At 44.2% G+C, this 21445-nt stretch overlaps 1 protein-coding gene across 1 annotated transcript in view; it reads left to right on the forward strand.

Moving 5' to 3' along the window:
* The first annotated feature begins 611 nt into the window (after positions 1-611).
* Positions 612-21445, forward strand: part of GCN1 (GCN1 activator of EIF2AK4) — a 127668-nt gene continuing 106834 nt past the window's right edge. Inside the window, exons 1-10 of the mRNA XM_088465270.1 lie at positions 612-642; positions 9797-9899; positions 12437-12500; positions 17640-17771; positions 17857-17965; positions 18769-18867; positions 18949-19083; positions 19193-19261; positions 19340-19448; positions 19535-19609. Coding sequence (XP_088321396.1) covers positions 625-642; positions 9797-9899; positions 12437-12500; positions 17640-17771; positions 17857-17965; positions 18769-18867; positions 18949-19083; positions 19193-19261; positions 19340-19448; positions 19535-19609 — 913 coding nt within the window. The 5' untranslated portion in view covers positions 612-624. The remainder of the gene's footprint in view (positions 643-9796; positions 9900-12436; positions 12501-17639; positions 17772-17856; positions 17966-18768; positions 18868-18948; positions 19084-19192; positions 19262-19339; positions 19449-19534; positions 19610-21445) is intronic.

The following is a 21445-nucleotide window of genomic DNA, read 5'->3' on the forward strand; positions in this document are numbered from 1 at the left end:
CCTCATCCCTTTTACACCAAGGAGCTGCCCGGGTTAACCCTGCAATAACCCGGGTTTTAGCTCCAGTGTAAAAGGGGTAAAAGATATAATGTAACAGATTGATATTAATTTATTATAACTGCATATACCAGCTTTAGCAATGAGTCACATCCAAAATTTTTCTATACAAAATTAAAATGTGCATAGATTGACTCTGTGAGATCTGTAAAACATGCCGTGCCCTGATAACTATGGACACTGCACTAGTTCGACCTCTGCAACCAGAAAACACTGACAACTTGCTGCATCAACTACAAGTTCCAGCCATGTCCTACAAAGGGCAAACAGAAATTATTGTGCAATTAACTATTCCCGGAATGTAAAACTGGAGGTCGAATCCAAGTACATACAAGCACGAACACTACTAGTACGTATAGATAAGGAGCCCAGGCAGCAGTATAGATATGATGCTGCACCATATGGCCTGTACCCATATACAGTCACTTAGTACATGACTACACACGGAGTCCCAGTCATGGCCTGCAGGACCGGAAGTGACGCGCCCGGTCGGCGACAGCGACCGAAACAATGTGTAACTATTTGGCGGAAGTGCATTGAAGTTCTTCCTGGGTCACAGCCGGTAAGATGGCGACGGACACGCAGGTGAGTGTGGTCCCGGCAATACTGATTGGTGTGTGTACTTATAGACGTGTAATGCAGACTCCGTGCTGCCGGTGTGCGCTGATGTCCCGTCTTGGGTTCGGTGACAGTGGCTGCTGCACAGCGCTGCTTAGTCACACAGCTGGGAGGCACAGTCTCAGTGGCTGGGAGAGGTGTGGGGATAGTTCGGGCTGTAGCTTAGGCAGCATCTGCCATGCTGAGACTGTACCTCCCAGCTATGTGTCCATGGGATCTGCCATTCCCAATGGGTAGTTACCTCAGCCTGGCTGTTACCAGTAGCTACTCGTTGGTGATTGGTGAGACACAGGTTGTGATTCAATTGTTGTGTGGGCGCCCAGTGTTTCATTTCAATTGTTCTGGGTGCCCATTATTGCTGTCTTCACGCCCTATTAGACTGGGTTTAGCTGTGTAAAATGGCTAAACCTGTTTAAAGTCCTGGTTAGGGTGCCCCTATCCTGGGTTTATTGCACATTTTTGCGAGCAGAAATGCCGACTAACGCAGCCGAACTGAGAAACAATTGAATTGCTCCATCGGGGGCTTTTAAAAATAAATAAATAAATAAAATAGCTGCTGTCTAAACAATTGGATCTCCACAGAGCAGACCTCCAAAGCTAGGTGTATATATCTGTGTCCGTGACTGGTAATGTCTAAATTCCCTTTGCGGAGAGGACTATGACGTCATCAGCTACTGTTCAACGTCATTCCCTACCATCCATGTGGGCATAGAGGGGGAATATAATCTTGTGGCGAACGGACAACTTTCTTCTTTAGGTGGCCTAATGGTCATGGAACTGCACTTCCGCCCTAAAGGACCCCATACATGGGGCGATAAAGCAGGCGATCCGACTGATTGGTGCGATTTGCCTGCTATATCGCACCATGTATGTCCCTGATGTCGGGCCGAGCGTGCTCCCGTGGGGTCCGTACATCGCACACCCTGATATTTCTGCAGGACCAATCGAACAGGGGATGCGATGTGTGATCCCATGCACCATGCGTGGCTATGTGAGGGAGGAGGAAGCCAGCATATCGGGCGGTCGGCCACCTGATCGCACTGTGTGTGCGGACCACCCTATATGTCGGACGACGGATCCCCTGTCGCCTCGCCATTCACACCGGAGCCGGTTCTGCAGAGACCCGGCTTTCCGGTGTTGAAGTGGACGCTTGTAGATGACGTCATCTCCAAGCGCCACTGAAGCCGGCCAATCGACAGGCACGTGGCACGATCCAGGTCACCGTGACTCGGATGGTGCCGTTTACCCTGCAGGGTTTCACGGGTTATTCCCGTGGTAAACCCTGCAAGTTACCTGGGTTGGATTGCCGGGTCACTAGACCCAGCAATCCAACCCTTTCCCCTTTTACACCAGGGAGCTACCCGGGTTAACCCTACAATAACTGGGGTTTTAGCTCTGGTGTAAAAGGGGTACACCAATAATGTCAGGTTCAGCATGTTTGCAGATGATTGATGTGCCTACACTGAACGACTGCTCGTTCAGTGTAGGCACATCACAGACCGAGAAACGACTGCACGATTACATTGTCGTAATCGTGCACACATTTTGAGGTCTGCTAGTGGATGGGCAGCTTTAGAAATGTTTGCCCAGGTCCTTCAGTTCTGTAACAAATTATCAAACCAATCCTTTGTAGTATTCTACTTTACAGTTGTCTAGCACGTTCTAGAAGATAATAGCTAGATTGTGATTGGTTGCTATGGGCAACAACTCCACTTCTAAAAACCCACACTTAGTAAATATACCCCTTGATTTCTTGAATGGATAGCTTTAATGCTGAAAATAGTAGAAAAAAAACTGGAGGCCAACCTACATGTTTCACTGTGAAGACTTCAACAGAGAAGTGACCTCCTATGTCTGACCTAGATAGCTATTGCGTATCAATGATTAATTCCATGTAAACACTTGTTAAGTCTGTTGTATTAACCAATGCAGAATAGCCAATATAATTATATGGACAAATCAGAACCAAGAAAGTGCGGGACTAAACCTGAGCCCATGTGTATGTTTACTATAAGGATCAATCTGTAGAATGAGAACCTCACTTGTGTGTAGTGCTAATAATGTATAATCCGAGAATATGGAAGTGCCTTCTATAAAATATATGTAAAAGAAAAAGCACCACAAAAACAGGGTCAAAGAGTAATATGATGTTATACACCAAAAAAATAAACCAGATGGTAATCTGCTACATCAAATATGTAAATGGTGTACTTATCTGATCCACAGTTGAACTGCAGGGATATTAGTTATCTGTAATATGCAAGACTGCACTGCAATGGATATTTTCTGCAGAACCTCAGCAACCCTGAATTAAAAGGCAAGGAGCCCAGCATGTGTAAATCCATTTTATAATCAGTCTTCTAAGACAAGGCTTCAATAAAGACTATCTCTCTCTCAAAGTCCTCGGATTCCCGGTTTAAGGGTCTGTTTGTTCGTGCTAATCTCTTGAACCACTGGACAGATTTTGATGAGGTTTTCACTAGTTCATACAGCATTGGTCGAGGAAGGTTTATGTGTATGAACCATTCATCTGTAACAAAAGGGAGCCTAGCAATAATGATTTTAGTTAAGCAAAGTCACAGGAAAATAATATTGCGCCAAGCTGCGGTATATAGGAGCTGGCCATGGAGCTGAAACAGCAAGAGACAGAGCAATTCAGAGATAGCAATGTGCCCTGTTGCTTAGCAGTAGCCTAGAGAGGGGAGGGAGTCAGGGACTGAGCAGGGTCATGTCTGAGCCAAAAAGATAGTGAGACAGAGAGCCTCCCAACGAACCCATGAAGATGCCCTGATGCAAACAGAATAGCCATGAAAAAGCCAAGGGAGGCATAGCCATCAGGAATTAAAAGAACAAAACAACCATTGGAACACCATCAAATGATTCAAGTCTGGTTAATAATACTTAGAAAGCTCAAAGGTTAATGTTTATTATTGTGTTAACAAATATAGAGATGGTGTGTAATTAGCTTTTATTGACTGGTGGAAAGATCAGTAGCTCAGTTTTTTAAAATATTTAGTTTGTGGCTGGAGAACATCTGAGGTGAATTGGCAGAAAGATGTACAGCAAAACGATGTAACTGTGATGATGAAAATGCAGAGAGAATAAATACATTTGGGTGTCTGTCCCATATATGTAAAACTGAAGCTCTTAGAAGCTTGGTAGGAAAGGTACTGAGCAGGTTGTTGCCCATTTAAATATCGAAAAGGGCGACTATAGGATGTGGTGCGCAACACCTGCTGCCTACTGCCTAACACAAAAGGAGGGAAACTCACAAAATCCCAATGTGAACAGAATAATAAAAAAATATTTTTGTGTGGCCGAATGGCGCTGGATATTCAAATGTGAAAATGTAGGACAAATAATATGGTACTTAGTCCTTATTGCAGATGGAGAATCCTGACGTATGTCCCCTCATATGTAGAGTTCTCGAAGTCTCCCAATATTGTTCATTTAGTACATGAAAAAGAATAAATACAGAAAAAATGTCTTTAAAGGGCTGGTGGGTTTTCTTTGCAGTGTCTATTTATAATAGTATAATTCTATTCGTTGGTCGGGTGTAGTTGAAGCGTACCCTGACTCACGTTCAAATAAGTGAATGTAATCCCAAAAAGGTTTCTTTATCCTTTCTATTTTAAATGATTTTCTGTATGTATGCCACTTTCATAAAGAGGGGTTGGGTCATTTGTACCCTACTCACGTGGTAAGTATCTTGTGTTCTGCCTATAAAGGTTTCTTTAGGTTTACAACAGGATTCTCTTGTAATATATCTCCATACAGTAGATCCGGGGCCCCTGGTCTTGTAGGAGTAGAGTCTGCATAGGTGGATTACATTCACTTATTTGAACGTGAGTCAGGGTACGCTTCCACTACAACCGACCAACAAATAGAATTATACTATTATAAATAGACACTGCAAAGAAAACCCACCAGCCCTTTAAAGACATTTTTTCTGTAATTATTCTTTTTCATGTACTAAATGGGCGGAATTCAATTGATTTCGCGGCCCGCATCTCCCGTCTAAAGTGACAGGAGATCGCGGGCCGCTATGCAATTGTGCCAGCTTTTCACGCTGATCGCGCCCATAGAAGTCAGGTTTAGCCGCGTAAAGCAGCTAAACCCGACCAAAGTGCTGGGCGCGATCGCGAAAAGTGATGTTTGGGCGCCCAAACATGTCACTTTTCGCACATTTCAGCTCTCATTCCCCTGGGGCTGCGAGCTGAAATGTAGCGCTTGGCAGCTGATCGCGCCCGACAGGAGCAAGAATAGAATAACTCCGTCGGGCGCGATAGGGGCTGGAAAGAATTGAATTCCGCCCAATGAACAATATTGGGAGACTTCGAGAACTCTACATATGAGGGGACATACGTCAGGATTCTCCATCTGCAATAAGGACTAAGTACTATATTATTTGTCCTACATTTTCACATTTGAATATCCAGCGCCATTCGGCCACACACAAATATTTTTTTATTAGGTTGTTGCCCATGGCAGGAGGTACAATTTCATGTTAGATCTTGTCACTGAAGTGGAAGCAAGGAGTTCAATATGTATGTTTAGCAGTCACAATGTTGACATTCAACATGTCGATATGTTTGTGATGACATTCAGCATGTTGACATGGATGGTATATTGACATGTTAGAATGTTGACATACTGGTTTTGTTCTCTTTCTGTCTCTAATCCTGACAATCTTAAGCCTCTTGGAAATGTTGAAATAAATTTTGTCAATATTTTAACCATGTTGACATCATCAATGTCGACCTTTTACTATCTACATCAATACTGCACATACCGGAAGCAAGATCTTGGTCAGAGGGGTTGGTTTTAGATTTTATATATTAGAGGCATTTGGGGTTTGAAGCCTGAGTGCAGATGAGAGATTAAAGGTATATTCATTTGGCAGTGTCCAGAGCATTTTGATTAGAATGGTTCATAGTATTATATTTGAGAAAATCAGAAGTATGAGGTCCAATTACTTTTTACTTATCCTGTTGTCTCCCAAACAGTACATATTTTTAGAATTTTCTTAGTTGGAAGCAAGTGAATTGGTAACTATTACCGTTTTTTCTTAAAGATTAGCTATTTCTCCCAAAGTCCTCTCTGTCCCCCCCTCCCCCATTTCCATTTACAACCTAAGCTCTTGCGAGCAAGGCCCTCTCTCATGTTTTGTTACATCATTTTGCATATTGTGGGTTGTAATTTTGTATCTATGGGCCTGATTCAGATTTGGATTACGTGCAACTCCGATGTTTAAAGATCAGCATGTGCAAGATCTGTACTGCACACGTGCAGATCTCCTTTTGCGAGCTCGCTCGAGGTGCCCAGACGCCACAGCCAGATTAACAGGCTGCGGCCGTTTGGGGGTGTGGCGGGGACCATGCCAGGCGGTGTCCCAGATAACGGAGGCGTGTTGGCTCTCTTTTCTGGGCGTGCTGAAGTCAGTGGCTGCATCCTAGTACGTAGCTACACTGACCATCCTGAATAAGCTGAAGATTACTCAGTTGATCGATGTTCACGCAGAGTGATCCGATGCTGCTTCCTCGGACGCAGCTGCAGACCACATTTACCGGCAGATGCTGTCTATTTACACAAGATGCCTCCTGCGGCATCAGCATAATTTCATAGTAGTGGCTGTACTACAAATCTGAATCTGGCCCTATGTCAGTTTGAGATAACTTGGCAAGAGGGTTGAGAAATACCTGCGATAAACTAGTTACAGTTATATGAGGTCCAGGGTTTGCATTCTCAGCCATTTAAAACTGAACTATGTGGTTTCACTGTATTCAGGAAAAAAGGAGGGTCTGGGCTGCACATTCTAATCTTAAACATAATAGTTGCTACCATGCTGAGACCTGTAGTTCTACAGCAGAAAAGAAGGGGGGAGAAGCAGGTGCACACTATAAGCATTAAGAATTCTAATGATCAAAATATTTATAATAAACTCCAACAATTAACATTTTTAAAAAGTAAGGTTCCTTTAGCCACACATCCACTAGGCGACTAGGGAAAGAAAGTTTGATTACAACAACGTAATCGTACCGTCGTTTCCCATCCCCTGCAGTGCCTACACTGAACGATATGTCGTTCAGTGCAGGCACCCTCCATCATCCCCGAACATGGCCAATCTGTCGTTATCGGCAGATTGACCGGCATGTTCGGGCGATGATTGATGTCGGAACGACCAGCGGGAGCGCACATCGCTGGTCGTTCCAAGATTATAGTGCACGATTAATTAGCTATTGCACGATTACGATGTCGTAATCGTGCAATCGCACATTAATATCGCCTGGTGGATGTGCGCCTTTAGTACATGTTTGGCCAAAGATGTTTGCCCACCTACCACATCACGGTGAACCTTATAAGGTGGGTCCCTAACATCCTTAATATTGACACATTAAATAATTTATCTAGGACTTTCAGAGAGCTTCAGATGCACAATTGCATTTAAAGTTTTGCAATATAGAATGTTTATTTCATACGTGTAATGGTGGCCTTACACTGTGAGATAAAGGGGGTCATTCAGACCCGGTCGTTAGCGCCGATGCGCTCGGACCAGGTCGATGGCCCCCCACAGAGCATGCACACGACGGCGCCGGCGCCGTCGTGCGCATGCGTGAGACCCGCTACGACCGACAGCGCCGGTCGTAGCGGGTCTCGATCCAAAGGGGGTGAGCTGTCGATGTTGATTGACAGCTTGCCCCGTTTGGAAGGCGGGCCGGGGGGGTGGCAGCCCAAACGGAGGCGTTCCCATGGGAACGCCTACTGTTTGGGGGCGGCCCCACTGACATCACTAGTGATGTCAGTGGAGAGCTTCCGGCTCAGACAGAGCCGAAAGCTCTCCGGGGCTTACGACAAGGGAGACCCTACCTTAGGGTCTCGTCGTAAGCCCCGATGGTCGCGATGGTCTTGACCATCGCGACCATCACCTTAGGCGGTCGTAAGGATGTGGGTGTTAACCCACAGCCTTACCACCGCAAAGGAGGACGTCTTGAAAATTCAAGACGTCCTCCCCTCATTCAGACCGACCGCATGCTCTGTGCGACCGGCTCTGAATGAGGTCCAAAGTGTAAGGCCATCAGACAGACAGAACAATTATCTGACATTGCCATACACTGTCATATAATCTGTCTGTCTGATGATGAGTATATCCACTGTCAGATTTGTACACCGATTGTGGCATCTATCGGGCATGCAGATTTCTCATTCTTGACAGAGTGATAATTAGTGCTCGGTCTCGGCCATATACTGTGCAGTTATCAGCCAGATCAGTCAATAAGGCTGATCAAACCAATAATTGCACCGTGTATGTCCACCTTAAGATTTTAGTTAGTTTTTGGCTACTGATTATGTTTCATCCAAGTTTCATCTGAACACAGTAACGATTACTGCAAATTTTTCACGTTTTGTCCACCTTCAGGTGACTTAGTTTATTGACTTGTACATACCTACCTCAAATCGTTTTATCTTGTTGACTTCCTTCTGTACATTTTAGCAATAATTGTTTCATTAGGCTGATATACTCATTGGACTGGGGTGCACAACGGCATCTTGGCTATCATTTCTGCCTCACAGAATATTGGGGATATGAGTTGTATTCTGATCAGGGCACTAACTGTGGAGTTTGTATGTACTTAATGTGTTTGTGTTGGCTTCTTTCATTGACTCATCCCACAGTCAAAACACAGAATAAAAATACATACTGATATGTCATTGTGAGAGTGTTTGGTAGAGAATTTAGATTGTAAGGTTCCCTGGGACAGGGACTATGTGACTGGTTAAATAGTCTCTGTGTAGTGCTGTGATATATGTAGGTGCTTTAAATAAGGGTATTTGTTATTATTATTAATAATACTATGAGGGTGGTTCAATAAATACGGTGACAAGACCTTTCATTGTGTAAATGTATTCAACTCGTACATATGTATATATAATGCGTATCAATAGTATGGCCTTGGTAGAGATTATTTTTTCACATAGTCTTCATACTTGTCTATCCCGGAATAGAAGAAATCAGTGCCAAGCGCCTGAAGCTAGAACATGAGGACTTGCTGAATTTCACCGTCTGTTGCAAATCACCTTCCAACCAGATGCTTTTTCAATGGTCCAAAGAGATGGACAGGTCAGGGGTGCAGGGAGGAAGGTCCTGTACCTCCCTATGGTAGCGCAGTAACAACTCACACATGCGGCCGGCTGAGTGTAGCCTTGCGTTATCGTGCAGAAATATGATTCCTGTTTGCAACAACCCACGTCGTTTTGGACGAATTGCCCTCCGCAACCGGCTCAGTGTGTCACAATAGCAGACAGCATTCACAGTATCTCCCTTGGTGAGGAAATCAACAAGAAGCACGCCCTTGTGGTTGCAAAACATTGTTGCCATGACCTTCTTTGCTGATGGAGTTGTTTTGAATTTCCTTGAAGGAGGCGACAATGCGTGTTTCCATGTCATGGATGCTTGTCACATGATGCACCCATGTTTCATCATCTGTAACAATACACTGCAGGAACTGCACTCCCTCCTCATGGCACCGCGTCAAGTACATGAGAGACAATCGCATCCTACTGGTTTTGTGAACTGTGAGTTGCTTCGGTACCCAGTGTGAACATTTTTTCCTGCACCCCAGTTGCTCATGAACAATGTTGTACACAGTACTCACTGAGATGTTCAGTTTGTCAGCAATAACACTAGAATGCGTCTGTCTTTCTGAATCGGACCTTCAATGCGGCACAAATTGTCATCTCTGGTGGATGTGCTTGGCCGGGCAGATCGCTATTCATCTTGAACATCTGCCGTTGGCAAAGGCAGTGCACCAAACCCAAACCTTTTTCCGTGACATGACATTATCACCATACACCTCCGCAAGTCGGCAATTAATTTTCTGGCCCGGCAGGAAATTAGAGTGAAATAGAGAACATTACACACGTTAGAGGTCTTACTACCTTACTTATTGAACCACCCTCGTAATAAAAATAATTAGATTTGACTGTATTCATAGAACAGCTTTGTGTTTTATCTCCTTGCATATCACATATGTTTTTATAACCATAACTCCATCTGACTTATGCCTTTTTTTTGTAGTTAAATGTGTTGCAGAAGTGAGCATTTTGTTTTCTACATACGTAGGTACAGGACACCCTTAGGAAATTTGCAACAAAAGTAACCACAGCAAGTGTGAAGGAACGCAGAGAAATCCTAAATGAACTGAAATTATGTATTTCTGCAAAAGGTGGGTTATTATAATGTGCTGTTTGAAATTCAAAAAGTGTTTTTCAGACATGATGTCATGTAAAATGTAAGTCCCATTGTTTTGGCTTTCTCTATGATCTCTATCTACAAATAGGACTTACTGTAAGTGAAAACTAGGATTAAGAGGATCTGTCTATTACAACCAAACATATAAGGAAACACCAAATGTTGAGTAACTGTAGGATTTGTTTAAAGTTAGATTTTTAAGTGTTCATTTAAGCTGGGTACACACTAGAAGATTTTTTAAACGATACGTCGATTGCCGACGGATCGGAACAACAAATTGTTCAAATCGTCCAGTGTGTACGCACCACAGGGTCGTCCGTCGCATCTCCAGATCTGCCATACATGCTGCTCAATCTGAAGATATCAGTAAGTGTTTTTAAAAACCTTTACATTTATGAGGTCAATTAAGTTAACACATGATGCTAAAGCTGGATATTCTTGAAGAGAACTCTGAAGTGTAATGAACGTCCCTCAGTAATTCAAATTACACAAAGGCACCACCTATGAGAACATGTCCAATAAATGTACTCATCCAATCCCCCATCCATCCATCCAGTTCTTGTTGTCTGCCATATACATCAGGAAAGTTGTACAAATATTGATTAAACCAAATCGGTGCTTTAGGAGAAAGTGTTCTATATTTATGTATATGTAATGGCTTTATTCCGCACAATATCATCGCATTGTTTATAACATATTCTGTGTTACTGTCTAAAAGTCCCATGTCTATTTATTTAGATTTCTATATGCTTACATTGCTTTTGTGATGCATGTTGTTTCTCTCTTTTTTGCTTCCTGTGTGTAAAACCCATGCATTGTACAGTCAGATGCATAAATATTGGGACATTGACAGAATTTTCATATTTTGGCTTCTATTCACCACCACAATGGCTTTAAAATGAAACAAACAAGATGTGCTTTAACAGCAGACTTTCAGATTTAATTTGAGGGTAATTACATCCAAATCAGGTAAACGGTGTAGGAATTACAACGGTTTCTATATGTGCCTCCCACTTTTAAGGGGCCAAAAGTAATGGGACTATCAACTAAAAAGCTATTTCATGGACAGGTGTGGGCTATTCCCTCGTTATTTCATTATCAATTAAGCAGGTAAAAGGTCTGGAGTTGATTCTAGGTGTGACATTTGCATTTGGAATCAGTTGCCGTTGACTCTCAATATGAGATCTAAAGAGCTGTCACTATCAGTGAAGCAAGCCATCATTAGGCTGAAAAATCAAAACAAACCCATCAGAGAGATGGTCAAAGCAACTGTTTGGAACATTCTTAAAAAGAAAGAACGCACCGGAGAGCTCAACAACACCAGAAGACCACGGAAAACAACTGTGGTGGATTACAAAAGAATTATTTCCCTGGTGAAGAAAAACCCCTTCACAACAGTTGGCCAAATCTAGAACACTCTCCAGGAGGTAGGTGTATATGTGTCAAAGTCAACAATCAAGAGAACACTTCACAAGAGTGAATATAGAGTGTTTACCACAAGATGTAAACCATTGGTGAGCCTCAAAAACAGGAAGACCAGAGTAGAGTTTGCCAAATAACATCTAAAAAAGCCATTACAGTTCTGGAACAACATCCTATGGACAGATGAGACAAAGATCAACTTGTACCAGAGTGATGGGAAGAGAAGAGTATGGAGAAGGAAAGGAACTGCTCATGATCCAAAGCATACCACCTCATCAGTGAAGCATGGTGGTGATAGTGTCATGGTGTGGGCATGTATGGCTGCCAATGGAACTGGTTCCCTTGTATTTATTGATGATGTGACTGCTGACAAAAGCAGCAGAATGAATTCTGAAGTGTTTCGGGCAATATTATATGCTCATATTCAGTCAAATGCTTCAGAACTCATTGGACGGTGCTTCACAGTGCAGATGGACAATGACCCGAAGCATACTGCAAAAGCAACCAAAGAGTTTTTTAAGACTAAAAAGTGGAATGTTATGCAATGGCCAAGTCAATCACCTGACCTGAATCCGATTGAGCATGCATTTCACTTGATGAAGACAAAACTGAAGGGAAAATGCCCCAAGAACAAGCAGGAACTGAAGACATTTGCAGTAGAGGCCTGGCAGAGCATCACCAGGGATAAAACCCAGCGTCTGGTGATGTCTATGCCTTCCAGACTTCAGGCTGTAATTGCCTGCAAAGGATTTGCAACAAAGTATTAAAAAGTGAAAGTTAGATTTAGGATTGTTTAGTTTGTCCCATTACTTTTGGCCCCTTAAAAAGTGGGAGGCACAGATAGAAACCGTTGTAATTCCTACACCGTTCACCTAATTTGGATGTAATTGCCCTCAAATTAAATCTGAAAGTCTGCAGTTAAAGCACATCTTGTTTGTTTCATTTCAAAGCCATTGTGGTGGTGAATAGATGCCAAAATATGAAAATTCTGTCAATGTCCCAATATTTATGCACCTGACTGTATGTAGAAAAATTATGTTATGATTCCTTTTGCTGATTGCTGTGTATTGAAGTTTTTTTTTCTTACAGATCTGCCAGAGGTTGCTGTGAAAGGACTCTGCAAGTTATTCTGCCTAACTTTGCATAGATATAGGTGAGTGACTGGGCAGGCTCCAATACCTGGTTAAATTGAGACCAGATGATGGAGTTTCATTGTCATCAATAACTTGCACTCATTGACCACTCTTGTTGGTATGGGTTAACCAAACCAGCACCTCACAAACTGCGTGTATCATTTGCCCCAGGAAGTAACATGACTCCTTTACATGTGCTTGGAATCGCTGGGTAGTGTGTAGAGCTGTTTCAGCCCCTCTTTTCTGGTTACTCCGGCTAATTTCTGATGACCGTTGAGCCGAATGCTTATCCTTGAGATGGATTTTAATGTTAGCTCTAATCTGATAGTTACAGCAATCTTGGCATTGAATATATTTGTTGATCAGATAGCTTATAAAAGCTGTTACACACCACTGAAGGCAGTGATGGTATACATTTCACATACATACCATCCTTTTTTTATTTTTTTTTTATTTTGTTCACTGTGGCAGATAGGGGTGCTCACCCCATCACACCATGACTTTTGGCCCTGTGGTCTGGTGCCACCTTCAAGCCATATTTGACTCGCATGGGATAGAAGCCATACTACAGGGCAGTAGTCCTTCTGCTGATACCCCGCTGAAGTGCAGTAGCCATACACCATGATCCCCTTCTGCCAACCTAGCTTCTGCAGGGTTCATGCAGATCTTTCCCGGAAATTTGATGTGACGATTCCCTGGCTCCCTACTCTCTTTCCACAAATTAGAGAATGGAGTGCTGCAGCCTTATATCGCCACGACACACATACTACCGTGATCCGGTGAATATTCTCGCACAAGGGATGCCGGTGGTTAGAATACCGGCGCCGGAATCCTGACACCTGTCAGAATCCCGGCGCTGGCATCCCGAAGGTAAGTAGTGGGGTTACGGGGATGATTAGAGTTAGGGGTTAGGGTTAGGCACTAGGGGGAGTGTTGTTATTATTATTACATTTTATTTAAAGGGCGCCACAAGTGGTCCGCAGCGCTGTACATACAGTACAGGATGCATACAAAATTACTTTACAATACAGTAACCAAAATATAAACAGAGCACAAGTAACAATTAGCAACACAATTCTCCATACACAATACAGCTGGGAAGGTGAAGGCTGTCATTGAAGTGCTGAGAGAAGAAGGCTGTGAGACAGTAGGGAGGAGGACCCTGCTCCTAGGAGCTTACAATGTAGGGGAGAGGGGAGACAGACAGATGACCTGAGGCATGAGTGTGTAGATGGGGACCTGAGTGCAGGAAGGAGGCAAGGCTGAGGCAGGAGGGACAGCGACCTGGTGACATGGTTATGTGGTGAAGGGTATGCTTTGATGAACAGGTGGGTTTTTAGTGTACGTTTAAAGCTCTGCAAGGTCAGGGAGAGCCTGTCTGAGCGAGGGAACTCATTTGAGTGCAGGGAGCTGCACGGGCAAAATCTTGGATACGAGCATGAGATGAAGTAACCAGGGTGGAGGAGAGGTAACAGTCATTGGCAGACCGGAGTGGGCGGGAGGGAGTATGTAAGGAGATGAGGTTGGAGATGTAGGGAGCAGTAGAGTTTAAGAGGGCCTTGTATGTGAAGGTGAGGAGTATGAAGAGGATTCTGTAGGGGAATGGGAGCCAGTGCAGGTATTGGCAGAGGGGAACTGCGGGAGAGGATGATAAATCTAGCTGCAGCATTGAGAACAGATTGGAGGGGAACAATATGGCAAAGTGGGAGGCCAGTGAGGAGAAGGTTGCAGTAGTCGAGCCGAGAAATGATTAGTGAATGAATAATCTGTTTGATAGCATTCTGGGAGAGGAAAGGCCTAATGCGAGCGATGTTGCGTAGCTGGAACCAACAGGATTGAGCCAGAGATTGAATGTTGGGGGGGGGGAGGAGAGGGTGAAGTCAAGGGTGACACCCAAGCAGCGAAGTTGGGGTACATGGGAGATGATGGTGTTGTCAACAGTGATAGCGAGATTTGTTGGAGTGGAGACTCTATTAGGGGGAAAAATTCTGAGTTCGGTTTTGTCCATGTTGAGCTTCAGAGAACACACAGACATCCAGGAAGAGATGGCGGAGAGGCAGCTGGATGCCTGAGAGAGGATAGAAGGGGAGAGTTCAGGAGAGGAGAGGTATAGTTGCGTGTCATCGGCATAGAGGTGGTATTGGAGGCCGAAGGAGCTGATTAGTTCTCCTATTGTAGAGTGGTACAGGGAGAAGAGCAGGGGGCCCAGGAAGAACCCTGCGGAACACCAATGGGAAGGGTGGAAGAGGGGGAGGTGGAGCCGGAGGCAGACACAGAGAAGGAGAGGTTGGTGAGGTAAGAAGTGAACCAGGCATGGATGGTGTTAGAGATGCCAAAGTTCTGAAGGGTGCGGAGGAGGAGAGGATGATCCACAGTGTCGAATGCTGCAGAGAGGTCCAGGAGGATAAGCAGAGAGAAGTGGCCCCTAGATTTGGCTGTAAGCAGGTCATTGGTGACTTTGGCCAGGGCAGTTTCAGTAGAGTGATGTGGCTGGGAATGGTGCGGATTGTGGGGGAGGTGGGGTTGCAGCAGGGAAATTGGAGGATATAGTGTGACAGATTGCCTCAATTTTGGAAGAGAAGAAGGAGGCAAAGTCAAATGCAATGGGGAGGGTGGGCGAAGGAGAGTGTTGAAAGTACCAAAGAGGCGGTCGGGGATTGGAGGACTGAGAGGAGATGAGCGACTGGAAGAAGGATTGCTTGGCAAGGGAGATTGCCGAGCTCTAGGAAGAGAGGACAAACTTGCAGTGAAGGATTTCCTCCAGAGGCGCTCGGCGATGCGTGAACATTTTTGAAGAAACCGTGTCAGTTTGGAGTGCCAGGGTTGGGGTTTGGACTGACGGAGGGGGACAGAGGAGATGGGGCAAAGGAGTCAAGTGCAGAAGTGATAGTGATGTTGTAGAAGGAGGCCGCCTGGTTGGGGCAGGCCATGGTAGATAGAGGAGAGTATCAAGCGAGGTAGACAGGACAGCAGGGTCAAGAGTCTCAAGATTGCGCCTGGTGATGGTGGCTTTGGGTGAGGGGAGGAGTTGAGAGAGTGAAGGAGAGTAGATGGTGGTCAGAGAGGGGGAAGGGAGAGTTGGAGAAGTCAGAGAGAGCACACAGATTGGTGAAGACAAGGTCAAGGGAGTGGCTGAAACAGTGGGTAGCGGCTGAGGTCCATTGAGAAAGACCAAAGGAGGAGGAGAGGGCAAGAAGATTGGTGGATGCAGGATTCGTGATGTTAATAGGGATGTTAAAGTCGCCAAGGATTATATAGGGGAGGTCAGCAGAGAGGACGTGGGGAAGCCAGGCAGCAAAGTTGTTTAGGAAATGGATTGGGGAGCCTGGGGGATGGTAGATGACTGCAACACGGAGATGAATGGGTAAAAGAGACTGATAGAGTGGACCTCAAAGGTGGAAAAAGAAAGGGAGGGCTCAGGTGGGATAATGCGAAAGGTGCAGTTGGGGGGATAAGAGCATTCACACTCGGCCGCCTTGGCGGTTGTCAGGTCTGACAGTGGGTGAAGGAGAGGGCAGCAGGGGAAGTGGTGTTAGAGGAAGAGAGCCAGGTTTTGGTGATGGCGAGAAGATTGTGAGAGTAGGAAATAAAGAAGTTGTGGATAGCGGGCAGTTTATTGCAGTCGGATTTGGTATTCAGAGGGCACAGGAGAATGGGAGGGAGAGGACGGGGGATATGTTGATGAGATTGGCTGAGTTGTGGGTGAGGGGGGGTGGGCTAGATCTGAGGGGAAGATGTGAGCCGGTGGAGATTGTTGGTATGGGGCAGGGGCGAGGAGGCATGATGGCTGACTCAGGGTGGAGGGAGAGCGAAGGATGGCAACTGAGCAAATAGGAAAGCACAGCAGAGGATTCAGGTATTTAGAGAGGAGGCAGACAATTGGGCAGTGTAATACGTCGGTGAAGTAGTGGAAGAGAGTAGGTAAATAGTGTTGGAGGAATAAAAGTCAAATGAAGAGTAGTAAATTATAAACTGGTAGGAAGTAAATTCAGACAGGGTAATCAAGTGTATAAAAAGTAAAATGACATTGTTTGGGGTGTGCATTCAGATGTTTCTCTGAAACTGAAATTTCAAATGCAAGTAGCTGCTGCTGAGGAGAAAAGTTTTGCTGTGTCCAAACCAGGGAGATGAGTATAGAGTGTGCAGGTTATGCAGACTGCTGGAGTTAGTTTTGATGATTTGGTTGACTCACTGTGTTGCTTGAGCGTAGTCCATCTGTGTTGGCTTGCAGTATGTTTCCCATCTGTTGTCCTTCAGTTTAATGCTGGTATAATGCCAATATTGATTTTAAATGCTCAATACACTTTAGAATGAAACACTTCAATACTAAACACCCTAGCAGCCTACTCTGAACTGAATATATATAAGGCTACAAACGTGTGCATCCTGATCTACCCCACCCCCTTACAAACAGCCATCCACCCACAGCAAAAGGTGCAAATCAAACCTGTGCATAGTGAGGTCAGTATATCACTCTAATTCCCTTTAATTTATAAAACATAGTACAAGTTTAAAATAACTTATAGCAACTAATATTAATAATTTACCTATGGAATGTGGTTGCTGTTATGCTATAAAACATAGATCAGTTGCATCTGATGGGAGTTTAGGGTTAGGCACTCGGGATGCCGGCTTCTGGATTTTTACCACTGGGATCCCGAGCGCCGGTATCCCGTAACCAACTCATACTACCACTGTACCACATTGCTTTCATTGGTAACTTTATTCTACACAGACACACTTTGCCTATTTTACAAATATAACATCCCGCAGCTGTGCAGGTAGGTTGCAGGGCTATGGCCACATTGAGTTTCAGTAGTTTGTAGTCTTTCAGAGGGGTTGGGTATTGGATGCTGGCGCTCGGGACCCGGCAGTTAGAATCCCGACAGGGTTGGGATACCGACACCTGTCAGTAGGTATCCTAACCCTGACCCTCCCTCCCCGCACCCTGAAGCTAACCTCCCTCCCTAATGCCTAACCCCCTTGCTAGTGCCTAACCCTGTCTGTCCCCCCACTACTTACCTTCAGGGTGCCGGTGGTCTAGATTGCCATTGCCAGGTGTCGGGTTTCCGGCACTGGTATTCTAAGCGCCGGCATCCCATGTGCCAGGATTGTGACTACATTCCCTTTTAGAGACATAATTGTTTGTGATATTACAGAGATGCAGCATCCCGTCACGCTCTGCAGTCAGTTGTCCAACAGCTACTGGAGTCCCAGCAAGATGTAACTGCTAAGAATCTTCTTCAGTCACTCCAGACATCTGGGGTGGGAAACAGCAATGTAGAGCCCAGGTAATTCAGGATTTCGTAGTCCTAGTCTCAATATCAATTATTATGAATTTCTGACATTCCTTTTCTTTTGTTAATTGTTTTGCAGTAAGAGTAGTGGCTCTGCAGCATCGTTAGCCTTGTCATGGACTTGCGCCATTGTCAGGGTTGTGTTTCCCACCCCAGAAAAACAACAAGGGGACACCTGGAAAAAACTGGTATGTATTTGTCATACATCTGAAGTGATATGATCTGAAAATGTAATAAATAGACAATGCTTAATACCACTAAATGTCATTTACAAGAGTGTATAAATACAGCTGTGCAATGACTTCTATGCACAATTGTCTATTTCCAGCCTAGCACCACCTTCTGTATTAATGTAGGCATTTTGCTTTTTTGTAAGAAAATGCTACTTGTTCATCTATATCACTAAAATGAATCTTGACAATGAGCGCGCAAATATTTTTAGTACATGACTGGTTGTGGGCTTACCCAGATCAAATGCTCTTGCCAGAAACCAAGCCATCTCTTGTAGGTCCCCACCATGGAGGCATGCAGGTCCATGCGCTACATGTAAATATAGATAACTTTACACAAATGTCATATATGCTGTGCTGCAGGTTTTTTCTCCACTTACATAAATGACCAATAGCATATTGTATTGTAGAGTCAAGGGCAATTAAAGTTTATTTATTGTTATATATGGCTCCATTTATATTACGCAACATTCACAGACAATATGTAATAATACACAACAGTCCCCGCCCCATGGGAGCTTGCAGTGTAAATTCCATACCACACAATCTTGCACTAGGGCTGTGGGAGAAACTGGAACACAATGAGGGAACCCGTACAGATAGAGCCTGGTCAGAATTTAACCATGACACCAACGCCAACCACAGCTGCTCTACTTATTAAAGGGCATAATGCTTGTTTCAGTTGTATCTGTAAATGTTCCCTGTCCTCCTGAATAAAGTGTCATTGCTGTTTCATGAGTAATGTTGTTTTTGCCTGACAGGTGGAATGTCAGACTTATCTTTTGATGGAGATATTAGGAGGCTCACATAAACATGCTGTAATAGGATCTTCAAAGAAGATGTACAAATTATGGAAGGAGGTGTGTGTTGGCTTCATACATACATATTTTGTTCATAGACGGACTACCTTAATACATTAACATGCTTTTCCTCACCCTCAGAATCCTCGTCTTGTGGAAAAGTATCTAGACATTGTTGTAAGCCTTGAACCAAACCAGAATTTTGCTGGCATTCTAGGACTCTCCGTACATTTTTGCGTGAAGCAGAATGAGATGGACATACTTACTAAGTACAGGGTAAGATAGAGGAGCTTGAAGCATTTATCAGTGACCTAGACATAGCATGAAGGAAGTGCCGCTATTCTTCCTATGTTTTACTATCAAATGTTCTGTGCTTTACTTCTAGAGTAATCTTCTAGATTTCTACGTGAAGACGGTTCTCATGAGTAAGGTGAAACCCCCTAAGTACATACTGGTAAGGCAATTTACTGTTGGCTCTTTTATCCTAATGAAAGATTCATTTAGTCTAATGGTGGTATTATTTTGACTGCAGGAGAGTTGTTCCCCACTGCTTCAACATCTGTCTCATGAGGAATTTAAAGACCAAGTGTTACCCATGTTACAGAAGTCTCTTCTGCGTAGCCCTGAAAATGTGATAGAAAGTAAGCACTTTCATAGTTCAATGTAAAGAAATAAATTGCTTGAGAAATCAAATGGAATATCATTTGCATCTTCATTTTCTTTTCAGCTATTTCCTCTCTATTTGCATCTGTGACACTTGACTTGAGCCAGTACGCACTTGATCTTGGGAAAAGCTTGGCCGGTACGTAGTATTGTCATTTTTTTTTATACTGTAGCTTATGTTGTAACCTTTATTTTCATTTCATCCTCGTGGGGGACAATGGGACCATGGCGTTATAAGCCTCCATTAGTACTTTAGCACTACAAATATTTTTAAATGATCAGTTTTCTCTTTCCCCAGCTGGCAGGGAACTCAGGACAGGGATGCTTAGTTTTTATGCTGTCTCAGCAACTTCAGTTTCTGCTGGATTTTTTTTCTATTACTACTTATTAATGCCACAGGGGTCACTTTGACACAGGCAGCTTTGCTGGGTTACAAAGAAAACAAGGATATCCTGCACAGGATCACAGTAACACTTATTGCAATAGCAATCAAATTAATCGAATAACCAACCTATAAGTTTATCATCAAAGCTACGATGTAGTCTTGTATAAGCTCAAGGTTGGTGGTGCTCCCCTAGGGTTAACAGCGAGGAATCAGCTAAGCCTTTAAATACTTGATAAGAGGAAAAAAAGTTTCCTTCCCTTCTTTTCCCCTTCACAGTTGGATAATTTACTTTGTGAGGCATTGACTTAACTTGGACAGAAACATCGTTATTATTATTATCCTGACAAACAGGCGTGACACAGATGGGGTAGAAGGGGAGAAAAGCACATGTAGCAATGGGTCAGGATGAGAGCTGGAAGGCAATGATCAAGTAATGGGTCTTGAGAAACAGTTTGTAGAGGGGTGGAGAGTCTGATGGGGAGATGGAGAGAGTACCAGAGGTAGGGAGCAGCACGGGCAAAATCTTGGAGGCAGGAATGGGAGGAAGTAATCAGTTCACAGGAGAGGTGGCATGCATTTGTTGAGCGAAGAGGGTGGATGGGAGTGTGAATGGAGATGAGATCAGAGATGTAAATGGGAAAGGAATGTGGGAGGACTTTGTAAGTGAGTGTAAGAACCTTGAATTGGGTTCTGAAGAGGAAGGGGAGTCTGTGTAGGGCTTGTAGGAGAGGGGAGGCAGATATAGAACATTCGGTGGGGAAGATGAGCCGAGCAACAGCATTGAGGACAGATTGGCGTGGAGAGAGGTGGGAGTCAGGGTGGCCAGATAGGAGGAGGTTACAGTAGTCCAATCTGGAGATGAACAGTGAGTGGGTGAGGGTTTTAGTAGCATCCTGGGTGAGCAAGGGTCTTATATTGGAAATATTTTTGAGATGAAAATGGCAGGACTGCGAGAGGTGCTAAATGTGTGGTTTGATGGAGAGGGAGGAGTCCAGGATAACTCCAAGAAAGCGCACTTTGGGGCTAATGGAGATAGATGTGCCGTCAATTAATAAAGAAATTGTGGGAAGTTGGGTTATTCGGGAGGGTGGGAAGATGTTCAGCTCAGTCTTAAACATATTAAGTTTAATAAAGCCCTGGGACTTCCAGGAAGAGATAGCAGAGTTGGAGATACGAGTGAGGAGAGAGATCAGGGGAGGAAAGGTAGATCTGAGTATCATCAGCATAGAGGTTAATTTGGAGGTCAAAAGAGCTGATTAGTTAACCTTGAGAGGACGTATAGAGGGAGAATAGGAGAGTTCCAACAACAGAACCTCGAGGGACACCTACTATAGGTGGAAGTGTTGGGGAAGAAGAGTCATGAGAGGATACAGAGAAAAAACTTCCAGAGACGTAGGAGGACAGCCAGGAGAGGGCAGTATCAAGTAGACCAAGTGAAGGATTTGAAGGAGGAGAGGGTGGTCCACAGTGTCAAAAGCAGCAGAGAGGTCGAGAAGAATGAGCAGAGAGTAATGGCTCTTGGATTTGATAGCAAGGAGGTCGTTGCTGACTTTCGTGAGGGCAGTTTCAGTGGACTAGAGAGAACGGAAG

Source organism: Taudactylus pleione, unplaced genomic scaffold (assembly GCF_031769625.1).
Source record: "Taudactylus pleione unplaced genomic scaffold, aTauple2 ptg000062l, whole genome shotgun sequence".
Taxonomy (NCBI): Eukaryota; Metazoa; Chordata; class Amphibia; order Anura; family Myobatrachidae; genus Taudactylus; species Taudactylus pleione.